This window comes from Sinohyriopsis cumingii, chromosome 18 (genome assembly GCF_028554795.1).
Source record: "Sinohyriopsis cumingii isolate HCF-2022 chromosome 18, ASM2855479v2, whole genome shotgun sequence".
NCBI lineage: Eukaryota > Metazoa > Mollusca > Bivalvia > Unionida > Unionidae > Sinohyriopsis > Sinohyriopsis cumingii.
Genome location: NC_142978.1, coordinates 98565707 through 98582483, shown reverse-complemented (window position 1 = coordinate 98582483; position 16777 = coordinate 98565707). Strand labels below are relative to the sequence as shown.

The 16777-nt window shown below is 37.9% G+C and overlaps 1 protein-coding gene across 1 annotated transcript in view; it reads right to left on the bottom strand.

The window, feature by feature from the left end:
- The window catches only part of LOC149777569 (transport and Golgi organization protein 2 homolog), a 48694-nt gene that overhangs the window by 7792 nt on the left and 24125 nt on the right, over window positions 1-16777 (bottom strand). The window contains exons 5-6 of the mRNA XM_089942183.1: window positions 16220-16293; window positions 14238-14394 (exon numbers count right to left, since the gene is read on the bottom strand). Of these exons, the coding sequence (XP_089798309.1) occupies window positions 14238-14394; window positions 16220-16293 (231 nt within the window). The remainder of the gene's footprint in view (window positions 1-14237; window positions 14395-16219; window positions 16294-16777) is intronic.

Below are 16777 nucleotides of genomic sequence, written 5' to 3'. Positions count from 1 at the left end.
ACATAGATACTCACACTGCAGAGTAGTTGGGAGGGTTTTTAAATAATGTGATTGGAATAGTAATCCTAGAGAAACATACTTTTTTATTAAATTTTTTTCCAAATACATTCCTGATCATAGATAGTAGGAAGAGGAAATGCTGAGTATCTGACCGATACATTGGGTATCCTTCTAGGGAATACTGGCTGGATTACCCTGGAAGTGATAGTCCATCCTTATAATCTGACAAGCAACACAGCATAGGGCCATGTCATCTGTGACCCCTATATCTGGTTAAGACATTGATTACTGAAATCTTCCTACTGATAAAACTTCACCTGACTGCCAAATGAATTGTTTGGCTACAAAGCATGGTTGTATGAAGAGGACCACCTATCATCTGGTGTGAACTGATGATAATTTGGGTCAACGGAAAGAACATGTAACTCACTTACCGTGCATGATGAAGCGAATTCTACCACGAAACATGTTTTGTAAGATAGTAGTTTCTTAGAAGTGCAGGCTACAGGCTCAAATTTTATCTGATTTCAGCCACGTTAAAACCCAGGAGAGATTCCATTTTGAAAACTGGATGAGGGATTTTAGTCAATTCTGATTATAAATGGCTAAGAGATCTTATAGATCTTTATTATGATCAATATTGCATCTGTTATTATACTGGATTGTATCAGATATTGTAGACAGTGTTTCATGGTAATTGGGGCCAACTATTTCTCCTCACAGAGCCAGAGAAAACAAATTTATCAGCTGAAGGACTGAGACACTCAAAAGGACAATCAGGTCAGGTTTTTTGTTTCCCCATTGACTCTGCATCTTTCCCTGAAAATATGCCATTATCCTTCATAAACTTTTAGAGTACAGGGCCTCCTTGCTCATGAGATTCGTTTAGATCCTTTCTCTTGCAAGGCTGTCAGGATAATAACCAAGCATGAAGACGACGGTCTAGGCAGGGGTGGAAAACAACCAGGGTTGTCAGAGAAGATTCAGCTTGACCTGAATCTGTCTGGACATATCTATTCTTAAACTGATTAGCTCAGACATCCAAGACTTGTCCCATCTGATAAGGGATATCAGAATCATGTTGCAGTTCCGACCCCACAACATAGATTATTTTTTAGAACAAGATCGTGCGAGGGTAGGTGAAGGCCAACAACCCCTCCCAGCTCACTGACTGTGCATCCAAGACCCAAGCTTCTGGGTCTGGAACTAGAGATACAAAGGCGGGTAGCTTGTGACTGCACCTTGTCACAATAATGTTGATCATCAGACACCTCCAAAAAGCACAAACAGCAGAAAGACTGATTGATGGAGAATCTATTCTCTATGAATGATTTGGCCCTTTCTGGAGAGTATTGGCCAGGATATTAAGTCTGCTGAAAAAAGTGCCTGTTGATTTTAAGTTGGTCACACTAATGTAGAAAGTGCCAAAGCAGAACACACAGGTCAGGTGATATAGTTACCCCATTTGAGGAGGTAGGTAACCACTACAGAGTTATTTGGCATAATTAGAACTGTTTTCCCTGAGAGTCGATCCTTCCAGAAATGAAAGGCATTGATGACAGCCTTTATTTCAAGAAGACTGATGTGGTCAGGCCAATCCACATGCTGTTATAGTAGCGAAATCTGGCAACAGGTTGACACCATAACCATATGTACTAGCATCAGTGCATATTTTCATTTCCGCTTGTGGCTTCTCCAGAGGAATCACTGTCATGAGCCAACCTTGGTTGCACCACTGATGTAGGAATTATCACATTTTGTGTGTGATCAATTACTTTTTGATTGAGGGAACTTGAAAAGGAATACCATTGGGCAAGCAAGGTCATTTGTACAGGGAGCATAAAAAGATGGCCAAGTGATATAAGACTGCCAATCAACTGAATAATCCAAGGAGTTACAAGAACTCTCTTACCGAACTCCATGTCCTGTTAGAAAGAGACTTGACAAGTACAACAATCTGGACTAGGTGAACATGATGAAGCTGAACCAGGATGAGGTTGGTGAAAAACTTCACACCCAGATGGACCAAACTTTTCCCAGATATTAGAAACCTAGATGATTCAAAATTGGAACTTACCATATGTTCTTGATGGATGTCGTCCAAGTATGCTGCTGTCACTGTAGATGAAGTTGACTGGAATAGGGTGACAATGCAATCCATGAGTTTGGTAAAAGCCCAAGGGCTGATGTGTAGACTAAAAGGTAGAACTTGAAACAGATAAACATATCACCATGTCCTTCTTAACTTTCAGTGGTATAATATACTGATTGAGGTGAACCAGGTCAACGATTGGCTTCAACTTGCCATCTGCCTTCTGGATAAGAAAAAGCCACATATAAAACCTTGGAGATTGTGGTTTTTGCCCAATCTCCACTGTCCATTTTTTTTTATAAGTGACTGTGTCTCCTGTGGTAGAAAAATGTCCTTTTCCTGATCTTACTGTTGTTGTTGTAGGGTTTAACGTCATTTTCAGCACAAGATAGCCTATACATGGCGGACAGTATAAATGGTGGAGGAAGAACCAGGTAAAATGCCAGAAAGAACCACTGACTTACGGGCAGATACTGCCAAGCTTTCTCACATACCCACATTGGCCAAACCTGACTTGAACCCATGGAGAGCTAAGATGGCAGTGATCCGTAGCAGTAAGCGCTTTCGAACACTTGGCCACTCAGGGCTTCCTTTTCCTGATCTAATGGTGTGTTGTTGAAAATTAGAAAGGATGAAAGAAGAGAAGGTTGAAAAATGTAATCCTAAGTCCCTCCATAATGACCCAGATTACTCATTCATTCTGAGGAAATAGGCTGATCCAGTGAGACTGGAACTTCAGAAGTCAGGTACCCAAAATAAGGTCATCTGCAGGCAGTGGGGCTTAGTAGGTCAATGTCTAGATTTGGAAGGCTTGGTAGTAGAGAAACTTAATTTCATGCCTCCCCTGTATGGTTGCCACCTAAGTTGGTCATATTGTTTGCCTCCTGGTTTCAGGCTTGAAATCTGAACTGAGTATTTGACTTAAAAGATCCCTTGTCCCTGACCCACCTATCATCTCTCGACTGTGGCTGGGGTTGATTCATCTTTAAAGCTTGTGTAGGTTGGGGGCCTAGCTGGAGAATCATTTCCTGAGCTGTCTGCCTATAAACATCTTCTATTTTGCTCCCAAAAAGTAACTGCAAACCAAAAATAGGATTATTCGTAATGCCAGGTTATGATGCTTCACACTGTATCAGGTTAGGATTGGTAGAGGCAGTCATTGCATTAGCAATGGAAGAGTGAGCTGCTCTCTTAATGACCCAAGCAATTCAGGCCATCAGCTGCCAGGTGGGATCACTGCCTGAGTTTTCCACTAGTCAGAAAATCGCCAATGAAGCCAAATCTTGCATCAAAGATATGGTGACATTGCAAATCAGTTTCAAAGTGGCATGAAATACATCCCTGTCCACTTTTAAAAAACTGGGGAAGACATGAACTGCTGCTAGGTTTTGATCCAGAGCCAGGAAGTCAGGATGAAAGGCATCAGAGTGGTTTCTGTACTAGCATGGTGAGAACATTGCTGGTACTTAGCTTTTGGAAAAGAAAGCCTTTGCATTGCTGGATCACTGATTATTCCTAACAGACATTAATAAACTTCCCTAATTTTACCCAAGTGGGGAAACTGATAGAAGGACAGAGTCTCTTCTTCCTTGTTAAGATCAACTGACTTTTATACTCCATAGTCATGTGTTGCTACAGGGGGTGGAGGGCATTCTGAAGCTGACAACACCCAATATATTTCTTCAACTGCAGCCTTGAAACTAAACTCTATCCATCCGTGGTTGAATCTGAGTAAAAGTTCTTGTAGGAGTATCATCACACTCACTTTATGTTTTGTTCTGTTTTGGTTTGGTTTGCAAATCTGGATAAACAATATCCAGTGGCACAGATGATGCAATACCATCATCTCTGTATAAGTGAAGGGCCCACCCCTGTGTGATAAGCTGAAAACACGGTAAGTCACATAAATTGAAAATATGTGTAATGCCAGAACAGCTGACTGGTTTGCTGGTTGTAAGGTTGGCATGGCTGCCATTTGAGTGGAAGGTGGTCTGTCTGTCACCAGTAAAGGTTTCCCTGAGAGCATGCCTGGGCAGATGAAATTTTTCACTAAAATCTCAATCATCATATGGGTACGTCATTGAAAGAAGTAGTCAGGCTGACAGATCTATCACCAAGATCCCCACAGTTGTATGGAGACAAAGTTGTAATCGTGGTTGGCCAGAAAGATCTATCAATAAAATCCCCCCAGTTGTATGGAGACAAAGTTGTAATCGTGGTTGGCCATAAAGATCTATCAATAAAATCCCCACAGTTGTATGGAGACAAAGTTGTAATCGTGGTTGGCCAGAAAGTGGCGAACTCGTATTGAAAGTTGGATCCAATGGATCTGGTAAAAAGATGTATACAATCTGTAGAGGAATTATAAACAAACATAAATCGAAAATTCCTCAGATAATGGAATGTTGGGAGGTATCCTATATAAAGTAGACAGTATGGAACCAAGCTGAAAACTAGTGAAATGGGCAAGAGTTATTGTCCTTTGTCTATATGAGATAGAAAATATGATTTTTCATCTTTCTAGTAAGATTTCAGAGAGAAAACATGCTTACATCCCTAACATTAATGTGATCATGGAACAAATATGAAAGAGAAATGCAGAAGGAGAGAGTTAGTATCTGAAACAAATATAACATTGTGTAATTAGATAAATAATGTTTGTAAAAAAAATTAACATCCAAGATAATTAATTTAGATTCTCAATAATTCATGCGTATTTTACTTTGTTTCATGCAGTTAAATAGAATGAAGCTCCAAACTCCATTAAAAAATCTGAACAATAAATCTACAGATAAATCGAGTTTCCATAACAAAGTAGATAAACAGACAAATAAATAAGTAGTTCATAATGAAAATAAATAATTTATCAATATTTGTGCAGAATTTACTCTGATGCAAGTAGCTAAGAAAATAAAACCTATAATCTATAAATGTACACCACTCCCTCAATAACTTGTGCTCTGATAAGCAAACCCATTTATAACCTGGGATCAGGCATGGATCCCATTTTTTAAACTAGAAAATATTAAAAAATTGGCTCCTTTTTGCTGAATGTGAAAGAAAATTGCGATGTAATCCAGGTCATATATTAATATTACTATGGAATGGTGAACAAATATTATGGTAGTGATTTTCCAAGGAGTATCAGGTGGGTTCAAATCCTACAAGGGCTGACCTAGATCAGTAATGGTAGTACCACTACAGTAGAAAGGTATACTCAGCATGGAGAAATAAAATTGTTCCTGTACAATTGTCACCCTGGTATAGTGTTATGTATCAATTTGTTGTTGTTGGATGCAAACCTTCATCAAATTACACTTTAGCAAGCTATATTTAGCTCACCTATAGTCTGTTCCAATGTTTACATTTGCTGTCTTTTGTGATGTCAAGTACATTGGTGCTGACCAATGTGCATATTTGTAAGGAGTTAGAGATTGAGTGAACAATCAATCATAGTGCATGAAGGGGCACTAACAATGATTATCTGCCAAAGTAACCAAAGCGTCTCACATTCTTCCTCTCAACTTTCTCTGGACAGACAACACCTCAGGGCATCGCACTTTTATATATGAAAAGCACATGTCTTTCATATGAATGAAAGCAGGCAATAGCCCTAATTTGAAAGAATTATAATGCTTCTACATTTTGAGTCTGGCAAGACATCGTTTGTTTTTATTGTGCTAAAATTATGGAATGCCCACGTGTAGGTTGGGTATTGTATTTCTCTCATTTGTAGTTACTCAGTCTTTTAAATTAAGTATTTGGTCTGTATTATTTTAGGTTTATGCCATACTGTTCAATCCATTAATAAACCATATGACCAGAAACTACTGTTGTAGTTCGTCATTTCTCCCTAAATATAACACCCAGCTCACAGTGATCAAAACTGGTAACTGAAACTTTGATATACTGCTAGTTTTATCATCAAAAATAGATGATACATCTTCTGTATTAAATCAAATTAAGGGGCTGGAATAAAAAAGGAAAGGCATGGAGATCCTACATGAGTAAAAGCTAGCTGTTATGGTTGGGTCAGGTCAATTCATTTAAATTAATAAAACACTGTTATAAATATCATTGTGTAAGTAGTAAAATTAAACTACCTTAAACTGGACTGCTCATTCAAATGTATAATTAGAGATAGCAAGGCAATCAAGTAAAATGAATACTTTGTGAACAGAAAGTTTTTTTGTTTCACTTATATGGTTCACTATGGAGAAATGAGTATCAGTTTGCAGTTAACTTAAAGTTCCTGAATTGGCACTCAGAGATTTCTTCAAGGATCAGAAGTTTCACTATTACTTGCAATAAAATTGCAGCATCAATATTTTACTAACAGAGCAATAAAAAACCTGAGGTTCAACACAGATGATTATTTCATGAAATAAATGTCTCGAGGTTTGGAAAAAAAGGATCATGTTTTGTTGTAAATTAACAGCAACAAAAAGCAGTGATATAATACAGATGTTTTGCATGCAAAAAATGGTTGCTGATTTCAGTTGAAATGATATTAGTGATCATTCAGAGGTTGGGAATCTTGAAATAAAGGTACAAAAAAAATCAAACTTTGTTTGAACCTCCTTTTGACAATTATTCACAATGTGATAATAAAATGAGTATTCAACTATTAAACAGTCCATTACCCCACCGACCCACAACCTATTTATCTTTATGTCCAGCAGGCATGGCATCCCTTTGTGTTTTTTCTTAGGTTCCTTGGTAACTCACACCCTTGCTTACCATGTGTCTATGCTATTTAATCCCATTGTTGCAAGCTTTTGAGGGATAGGTGTACCCTCAAATAACCAGGCAAGAACAAGAGAGAAAGCATGCACGAGGGAGAAGGAAAAAAATAACTGATAGACAAAATGTCAGATGAAATACCTGATGTATATATACATGCCTTCATTGTCTGAGTGGTTGATAGAATAAAAATAAACAATTTATCAATATTTGCACCTTACTTAGTTTATTTAGTAACTAAGTAAAAAGAAACTTAATTCATTAAAAATAAATCCCCAAATTACAAGAGAGAGAGAGAGAGATAGAGAGGGTGAAGGGGAATAATAATTTAAAGTCCCACTGTCAGACTAAATTCCTGATGATTGTATATATCCCTATATGCCTTCCATGTGTGAGTAGTTCATAATAATAATTTATCAATCAATATTTGTGCAGTAATTACTGGGATGCAGGTATCTAAGTTTAAAAATAAACAACATAATCCTTTAAAAAGAAATCTGCAAAATATCTTCAAATTACCAGAAGAAAGAGCAAGCTGAAAGGAGAAGGGGGAAATAATCTAGAGGCCCATTATCATACTAAATACCTTGTGCATATATACATGCCTTCAGTGTGCAAGTAGCTAATATTGAAAATAAATAATTTACCAATATCTGTAGAGAATTTACACTAATGCATGTAGATGAGTAAAATAAACATAAAATCCATTAAAAATAAATCTCAAATATACCTGCAGATTACAAGGAGAGAGAGAGAGAGAGTGAGTGAGTAAAAGAGAGCAAACTGGAGGAAAAAGGTCGAGAATAACCGTAGACCCATTGTCATAAAAAATACCTGATGCATATATACAATCAAGCCTTTAATTTGTTACTTTCATCCAAAATACTAGTACCTACTGCATCAAATTACTCTAAAATTTAGTCACATTCTTATGTAAGTCCACAAATATACAGTCACAGACACGAACATGACATTCACTCTAAAATGCAGTAATAACATGAACAAAAACCGTTTCAGTTATGGGACATTTACTAAGCCAGCAGAGATCTGTGACTTCTAATTGCTGATTGGTCATACTGTATGGTTCTGCTAAAAGAGGGTTACTGGAGGGGGGGTAAGGGCACTCATGCACTGGTGAAGAAACCATTAAGACATACAAGACTCCAGTTGTTCAGTATTATTTTGGTATGCATTGGAATTTTTCCTAATTGTTCAATAAAGCAATTAGATAATGGGATCTTGTGTTCCACTGCAGTAAAAGCTAGAGAAAAAAATTAATCTAAAGGATGTGATCAATAGAATCCATCTTTCCTGAATACACTTTGATTTGTATAGATCTTATCTCTTACTTTTCTTACATGTGATGTTACCACAGTGGAACACACTCATATCCATCATTTAACTTGCACATGAAACTAATTTTTGAACTGATATGATGCAGTGAACATTGTTATTATTATTATTATTATTACATTATCAAGATTTTTTGTGTGCACTGTACAACAAAATCATAATTATAGGAATATGTTTTTCATTCCAAAATGTATGTTCCTCACCAGATTACTATTTCCTGCTCACAATAATCCATTCTAAACAAGAAATCATCACCGACTTATACACTGATCTGAGTTTGTTTATGCTATAAAAACAATAGTTGGATTAGTCAGTTGCTCAACTTGATAAAATCAAAAGACAGTTGGCTTATGTGTGATGTCTGTGACGAACAGAAAATCAAACGAAGCCATACATGTTTTTTCATTGTCACCCATGAAATGAAACTTCACCTACTTTCACAGACATGTTTGAGTATTGAATGACCCCAGACCTGACTGAAAAGGTATGTAACACGCATCTCTTCTCAAAAACACATTTTTTTTGACAGAGATAGCTTTAATTCACAGGCAAATAGACAAAGATATCTAAATGTACCTGTGACACTGACAAAAAAGGTGACTTTCATTTCTGCTGTGATAATACAACTATTTTTCCCATCAGTAAATGAATTGCTTTGATCTTCTCCTATAAGGATGAAAGCCAGGTCGATTTTGAGACCAACATGTTGACACCTTTCAGTGTGTCTGGAGTAGGCTTTTATCTAAACAATGCCTTGCTCATTTAATAAAGTAAGTCTTTAAATTGCATTCTTGGAGAAGTCACTTCTTGTAAGTTCCAGTGACCAATTAAGGCAGGGTGAAACCACTGATTGGTTAGGAAACATCTGGCTGCCATATGCAGAGGGTAGGTGTCTATAAATACAGGGCATCTGCATCTGAAATTTGTCATGAGGAAATTAGAAAGGCTGTTATGACCAGGTTGCATCTCAACACAGGTGACTGTTAGGACAGGTTTGACTGCATGTTAAAAGTGGAGAAACTTCAAAGGCAAGCTTGTCCAAGTCATTCGCATCTACAATGTTGATAATATTTATGAATATATGAACCGTTTGATAATTACATATTTACAAGAGATAATTCTTAAGAATAGCTGAATTCATGCTCAGTGTTTTCAATGGTCTTTTGCCTAATATCGTACACATGAACTTCCCAAACAGGAGGGTGTTTCTTCGAGTTGAGGATGTCTCCCATCCCTCCCATTGCTCACTGAAATCTCCCCTGTATAAAAAATTATTATTAACAAGCAAATTTTTAAGTAAATTGTGTTTCTCCAAAAATACTTACCCAATCACATTAACATTAGGGACATTTGTCAACTACCTTGCAAGTCCAGACCTACTGTTTTTTTCTTGTACAGTGCACACAAAGGGTAATAACTCTTGCTCATAATCTCCCCATGCCACCAGCGTGTCTTAAGTTTTTTTCGATGAGCGATATAGTAAAGAGGATGCTCACATGGCATGGTGATTGGAAGAGTTTTAAGCAATGTGAATGGAGATGCATAATTTACTTATAAACATGCTTTCTCCTTCAAATATAGGAGATTCTTAGCATCTGACCTCTACCTAGTTATCCCTTTAGGGTATGATGGCTGGATACCTGATATGAATGAAAACTTTTCACCTAATTACTAAGCATCATGGCCTAGGATAACTGATCTTTGACCCATACATATGGTTAAGAAGATAATTATTGAAATACTGGTTAATCCATTGAAACAGTATTGATTGTTTAAATTGGATCTGGTGGTCATCTGGACTGCTGGCATCAGACCTACCTGATTCAAGGTTTGTCTCTGAAGCTAAATCTCTGAGATAAAAATGCAAAAAGGTTGAATCTGCATGCCAACTAACAGCTTCTAACATAATATCCCGAACTGAAAGGTCACATTCAAATATGAGGCTTACAGAGGTTGCTCTAATCTAATGAGCAGTAATCTTTATGATGGGACACTGATCTTGTGAGACATTTGAATATACAGAGCATATAACCCATTTCTGCCATGATGTAGGGGTCAGAAGGGTGATATCCTGTTTTCCATCTTTCACCAGAAGAAAGAGGCTCTTGCGTATGCCATGACTTGTCTCTGCATATCAAGTAGTGCTTGAGTGCATGAACAGGATCTTGCATGGCCACTGATTTTGACTTGTCTATGGATAAGTGTGAGCAAATGATGACTCTAAGATTGCTGACAGATGTTAACTTATTGGATACAAAGCCTGGCTTTGTCAGAAGGACCACTGAACCTCAGGTCAACATAAAGGGCAGGTATCTCATACTCTGCATGATGAAGCTAGAGCTATTAAGAAACATGTCTTGTATGAAGTAGCTTTAGCAAACTTTGGGCTAAAGGCTCAAATTTATTTAAATTGAGCCTTGTTAAAAATCAGGAGAGATTCCATTTTGGAAACAGAATGAAAAAATTTGATTGATTGAGATCAAAACTGGCTGAAAGATCCAATAGATCATTATCATGCTGAAAAAACTTTGACCATGATACCTGAATGAGTCTGATGTCATGGAGCAGTTGCCTTTGACAGTAATTTTGGCCAACTGTTATTCTTTTAAGAGCCAGAGAAAAATTTGGCCAGTTATTGGATTGAGGCACTCAGAGGGATGATGTTATTGCTATAGCAACCATCCCTGAAAATATGCCACTTTCCATTGTAAGCTTTCATAGTGGAGGGCCTTCTTGCTCTTGAGATTCTCTCCACAATTAAAGGTATAAATTGTTGGTCTTGCAAGGCTGTCCTGACAGGAGCCAAATGTGAAGAAGACTGTACAGGCAGGGACAAAACACCTGTGACCATGATTGCTTTAGAAGATTTGGATTGACCAGAATCTTCCTGGGAAGATCTATCACTAGACTGAGTAGATCAGTAACCCAGGACTTATCCCATCTGTGAGGGGCAATCAGAATCATCTTGCCTTTCTGATCCCATAACTTCTGGATTTATTTTGGTACTAAGACTGTGGGAGATTAGGCAAATGCTGATTGACAGAGCATCGACAGCGCAAGCTTCTGGGTCTTGAACTGGAGAGACAAAGGTGGACAACTTGTGATTGCACCTTTTCACATAAAGATTGACCATCTGATGCCCCCAAAGTATCCAGATCCAAGTAAAGATGAATTGATGAAGAGTCCTTTCCATGTGAAGAAACTGACCTTTCCTGGATAGTGTTGGCCAAGGCATTGAGTCTGCCAGGACTGTGTCTGATTTGTACATTGCTATGGAGATTGTTGCACCAACATACAAACTGTCAAATCAGAACACACGGTCAGGTGATTTACTGCCTCTCTGTTTATGGAGGTAATTAAGCACCACAGAGTTTTCAGAAAGTCAATCTTTCCAGAAGTTAAAGGCATTGATGACAGCCTTCATTCTAAAAGGCTGAGTGTAGAGGCTGCTTCCCTGGCTGGCTCCCATGTGCTGCTGACAGTATTAAGTCCAGCAACAGGTCAGCACCCCAACAGTATGTACTGGCATCTGTACATACCGTTATGTCCAACTGGGGCTTTTCCAGCCAGATCCATATAGTCAGCCAACCTGGGTTGTAACCACTTACAAAGGAATGGATGTATCTCCAGGATGATCATGACTGTTTGATCAAGGGGACTTAAAAAGGTATGGGAATGTGTCATTTGTAATGGGTGCATAAAAAGATGGCCAAGTGGGATCAAGTCTGCTGCCAAACTGAATATTCTGAGGAACTGCAAGACCTATCTCGCTGAAACTCAGTCTTGTTGGAAATGGACTCTATGAGTGCAATGATCCTGATTATGTGAACACAAGGAAGCTTTACCAGATTTAGGTTGGTGATCAACTCCATACTCAGATGGACAAAAAGCTGGGATGGACGAAGGTCAGACTTTTCCCAGTTCACCAGGAAGCCTAGATGATCTAAAACTGAGAGAAGATTGTTTCTGCCTTGGAGAACAACAGAACTTAACAATATGTTTCTGGAAGATGTCGTCCAGGTATGCTGCTGTCATTGTTGATTAGAACAGGGTCAGGGTGCAATCCATAGCCTTGGTAAAAACCCAACAGCTGATGCTGAGGCCAAAGGATAGGACTTTGAACTGATAAACAGTGTTGCAGTAAGCAAAATGGAGAAATTTCCATGATGCTGGGTGGATAGGGAGATGAAAATATGCATCAGTCAGATTGAGACCATTGCATACTCATCCTGTCAAAGGGATGGATGGATTACTGCACTGTCTCTATCCTGAATTTTGATGGAGAAATGAATTGATTGAGGCGACTCAGGTTGATGATCGACTTCAACTTGTCATTTGCCTTCCCAATAAGAAACAGCCTTGAATAAAATCCTAATGATTATTGTCTCTCCACCGCCTGTTTTTCGATGAGTGACCATATCTCCTGTTGTAGAAGGCGTCCTTCTCCCGATCTGACCATACATCCAAGAGAGGAGGATAGGAAGGGGGTTGGATAAATGAAATCTGAAACACCACTGAAATGACATGGATGACTCTATCATTCTGAGGGAATAGGGAGATCCTGGGAGCCTGTAAAGCCCACAGGTAGGCTGTCTGCAGTCAGTGGGGAGGGTAGGTCAATGTTTATGGCTAGGAGGCTTGAAGGTGTAGACACCTCTTACTGCCTCTGTATGATTATCTCCAACATTGGTTAGACTGTTGTCTCTTGGCATTGGGCTGGATTCTATATATTACATATGACTGAAAAGATCCCTTGTCCCGAGTCTGCTTATTGTCCTTATGCACCGGCAGGGGATGATTGTTTTGAAATGTCTTTGTGGGTTTAGCAGTGAATTGATGGGGCAGTTCCTGAGCTCCCTGCCTACAAACTTCTTTAATTCTTCCTCCCAAATGCAATGGTGACCCAAGCTGGGTCGTCCATAAAGCAAGGGTATGATGACGTATAGTGATATGGATCACAGATGTCATTTTGAGCTGCCCAGTTACTGACTCCAGCAATGCTGGCTATCACCTTGCAAGTGTGGTCATTGCCAGATTTCTCTGCGAGTCAGAAAATTGCCAATGAGGCCAAATCTAGCATTGAAGATGCAGCAACGATGTTCTGGACTAGCTTTGACATGGCATGGGACACATTTTTGTCCACTTTATAAAACAGTGGAGCAGACATATGAACGGCTGTTAGATTTTTTTCAAGGGCCAGGAGATCAGTATCAAAGATGTCTGAGTGAGTTTTGTACCAACAAGATGAGAATGCTGCTGGAACCTGGCTTTCTGAAAAGAAAAGAAAGCCTTAGAATTGCCCAGGTCACCAATTTTACCTGAAAGCTGGTCAGTAATCTCCTTCGATTGAGGAACTTTATAGTCCTGAGTAGCAGTAAGGGTTGGAGGGCATTTAGAAGTTGCCAACACCCTATAAATTTCCTCAAATCAAGGGATCAAAGGAAGGAGAGGGAGGGGGAGGGGCTCAATGTACCAACTGAATGTGAATATCTAGAAGTCAAGAGAAGTATTTAACAAACTGGGTATTTTACTCCATGGTTTGGAACTGCATTTTGAAATTTATTTGAGTAATTTCTGAATACCAAAATATACAAAATTATGATGCAACACTGAATCTTTATTATTATGACCTTAATAATGCTTCTGAGAAGGCATCAAATGGCTTACTAAGCAAGACAAACTTGGGGTGCATCTGATTATACCCCTCTGTGAGTGAATGTTTACACAGCATTGATGAATCATCATTTCCAAAACATTAACAAACATTTGGAACTTGTCACAATAGCATAGTTAAAAGAAAAATGAATACACAATCATAAAATGTGTGTTATGGCAGGAGAAATATACTGACAACTTTGGTATGATGGTTTAAAATGTTTTGAAGATTATGAATGTATGTAATGAATTTACACTGCTTATCTAGAGCTCTGAATATCTACTATGTACCAATGGTCCATATCTAATGTTTCATCTTCCACTGCATTACATTACAAAATGAAAAATCGACAGGGTCTTAAAAAGGTTTGCATGAAACTACTTTCAGTCTTACTGTGTAGAGTCTGTGAGCAGCTGAATTAAACTGGTGATAAGAATCTCCTTGTCTGTCTTCTTTCCATGTTCTTTCACAATTTGGATAAATTTCTGTTTGCCTGCTACCTCTTTCTGCCAGCACTTGCCATATTCTGCATTGGAGAAGCTATGAAAACCTAAATATGACAATAAAACAGTCTTAAGATACGCAGGTTGTCATTAATTCAAAATTATATGCTCCTTTTTTATACAAATTACCTGTTTATTGTTTTATCATTACTTTAGAAAGCAAGTTGCATTTCTTGACAATTCTAACTTCCAAATAACATTGGATGTGAAATCAAACTGACATCTTGTTGGGCTGAATGTAAAAAAGATAGCAATATTCTACTTTCCTCCTCAAATATATAACATACATAAAAAAATTTGAAGGTCATAATCAGCTAATGACTACCATGGGATTAGTATACTGTTACTAGACATGACATTTTTTAAATGGGATCTGACTCGTCATAGTGAGTTGTCAATCATTTCTCGTTTCAAATGACAATATAATTAATCTAAAGCTCAATCAAATTCAGAATTTTGATTTCTGACCACTGCCAGTCAAATCATGTGGGTTTTAAGTCCAAACAGATTTGTGTCAAGTCGTAGTGGTTTTTGGAGGAATGTGTTGTTTGTTGATCTAAAATTTAAGTTCTAGTATTCAAAAGTGAAATGGTAAATTAGATTGGATAAGTTGGGCTTAGCTATTTCTACCAACTAGAAATCTAAATTATATTGATATATTACATTTGGTGCCTGGTAATTCTCTCTCACCTTCAAAGCAACAGAAAAAACAATGCATGCAAAGTGAATTTTTCAACCTGTCTGCACTACAGCCAATCATGGGCATGCACTGCTTTGGAAAAAGATTATGTAGACCTAATGTACTGGATTGGCAATTTCACTAGGGAAACTTTTAACAGCATCTGAAAATTTGTTTTTGTATTTATGTATAGATAGCAATCGGACATGTTTCTCGTATCAATGTTCACCAAATTTCATGTGTGTGTTTAAACTATGGATAGATGAGTATCTGGCCACCAGACCCAGCTTGGTTTCCTAGTACTTGTAAATACCTGGCCCAGCTGGGTTTAAAGATAAAAATTTGATCTTCTTTCCAGGTCAGGTTTTCATCCACCCCCAGCAGTAATAAAATTTACCCCACCCCCACCTCTGTTTTGTGGATGACATGAGTGAGGTGTAGTGCAGGATAGAGAGGGTAGGGTGGGATGGGGAAACTGGACAAAATGGGATTGGAGCAGCCTGACCCAGTAAAAACTGACCCAGCTGGTAGTTTCCTGCCAGGAATCCAGCAAAATTTCCCAATCCGTTTGTCCCTAGTTTAAACCCATGGTGATTGCTGACACTTAAAAAAATTTATATGATCCCTGTATTGTAATAGGAAACCAATTTAAACATCACCATATTTACCCATGTTTAATATTCATCTGATTGCCAAAAGTATAGACCTAAATTGTTTGCTACACAGTTGAGGACACCTTAGTTGGTATTAATGTTGACCTTTTACCTTTTGGTCTGCATTAGAGGTAAGGTCGATGATGGTTCAAACTTGTACAGGATTTTCTAAAAGAGAACCTGCATACCAATAATAACCCATAATACCTTGAAGAAAATTACAATTGATCTATGTCAGCTTAGTTGGTTGATTGTCCAACTCATAATCTAAGGATCACAGTTTGGCAACCACCTAGACACCCTGAGTCTGCTGCCTCAATGTGTCCTTGGGAAAGGTACTTAGTTCCCATTGTGTTTGGCATGATAGAGCTATGAATGTTTAAAATGCTATTAAAAAAAAACATTAATCAACCAACAAACTAATTGCTAATGATTTTGAGATCACACCCAAGACCCTGATCTGCTGATAAATTTTGTGGCAGAAGATGTGAATCTAAACAGCTGGGTGTGTATTACAAATACAGTGGTAAATATGTGTACCTTTGGGTAGGTGGTGAGATTTATTATGGTGTCCATCTCCATTACTATAGTAGTCAATGATGCTCATCCTAGGCCTGAAAATTTTAAAATGCAATATAATGACCATTAATAATTTTAAGCTGGCTACTGAATCTTCAACAGCTGTTAATATTCTATATCAAATAAGCATATGTGAAAGTTCTATTTATAAACCATGAATCTCACAGAAAGACTGATACTCTACACGTACTTCTCTTTAAATGTCGAGTGTTGAAACTATGATATTCTTTAGTAATAACAAGATTTTCAAATTAGCTAATATGGTGGACATACTGAAAGTGAGACTGGCAACATTTTCATTTATGACCAAGCAGGCATCATTAATAGTCTTTTGATGAAAATTCCATCGCAATAATACCATCCAATCTGGGGAAGCAGTATCAGCAGGATTTTCAAGATTGCTGTCATAGATGCTGTATTAGATGTAAGAACGACATCATTTTAAGTTGGGACCAACAAAGTATCATACAAAGTATCATACAAAGTCTGAAAAGGAAAACTCATGCTGATATAGCCATC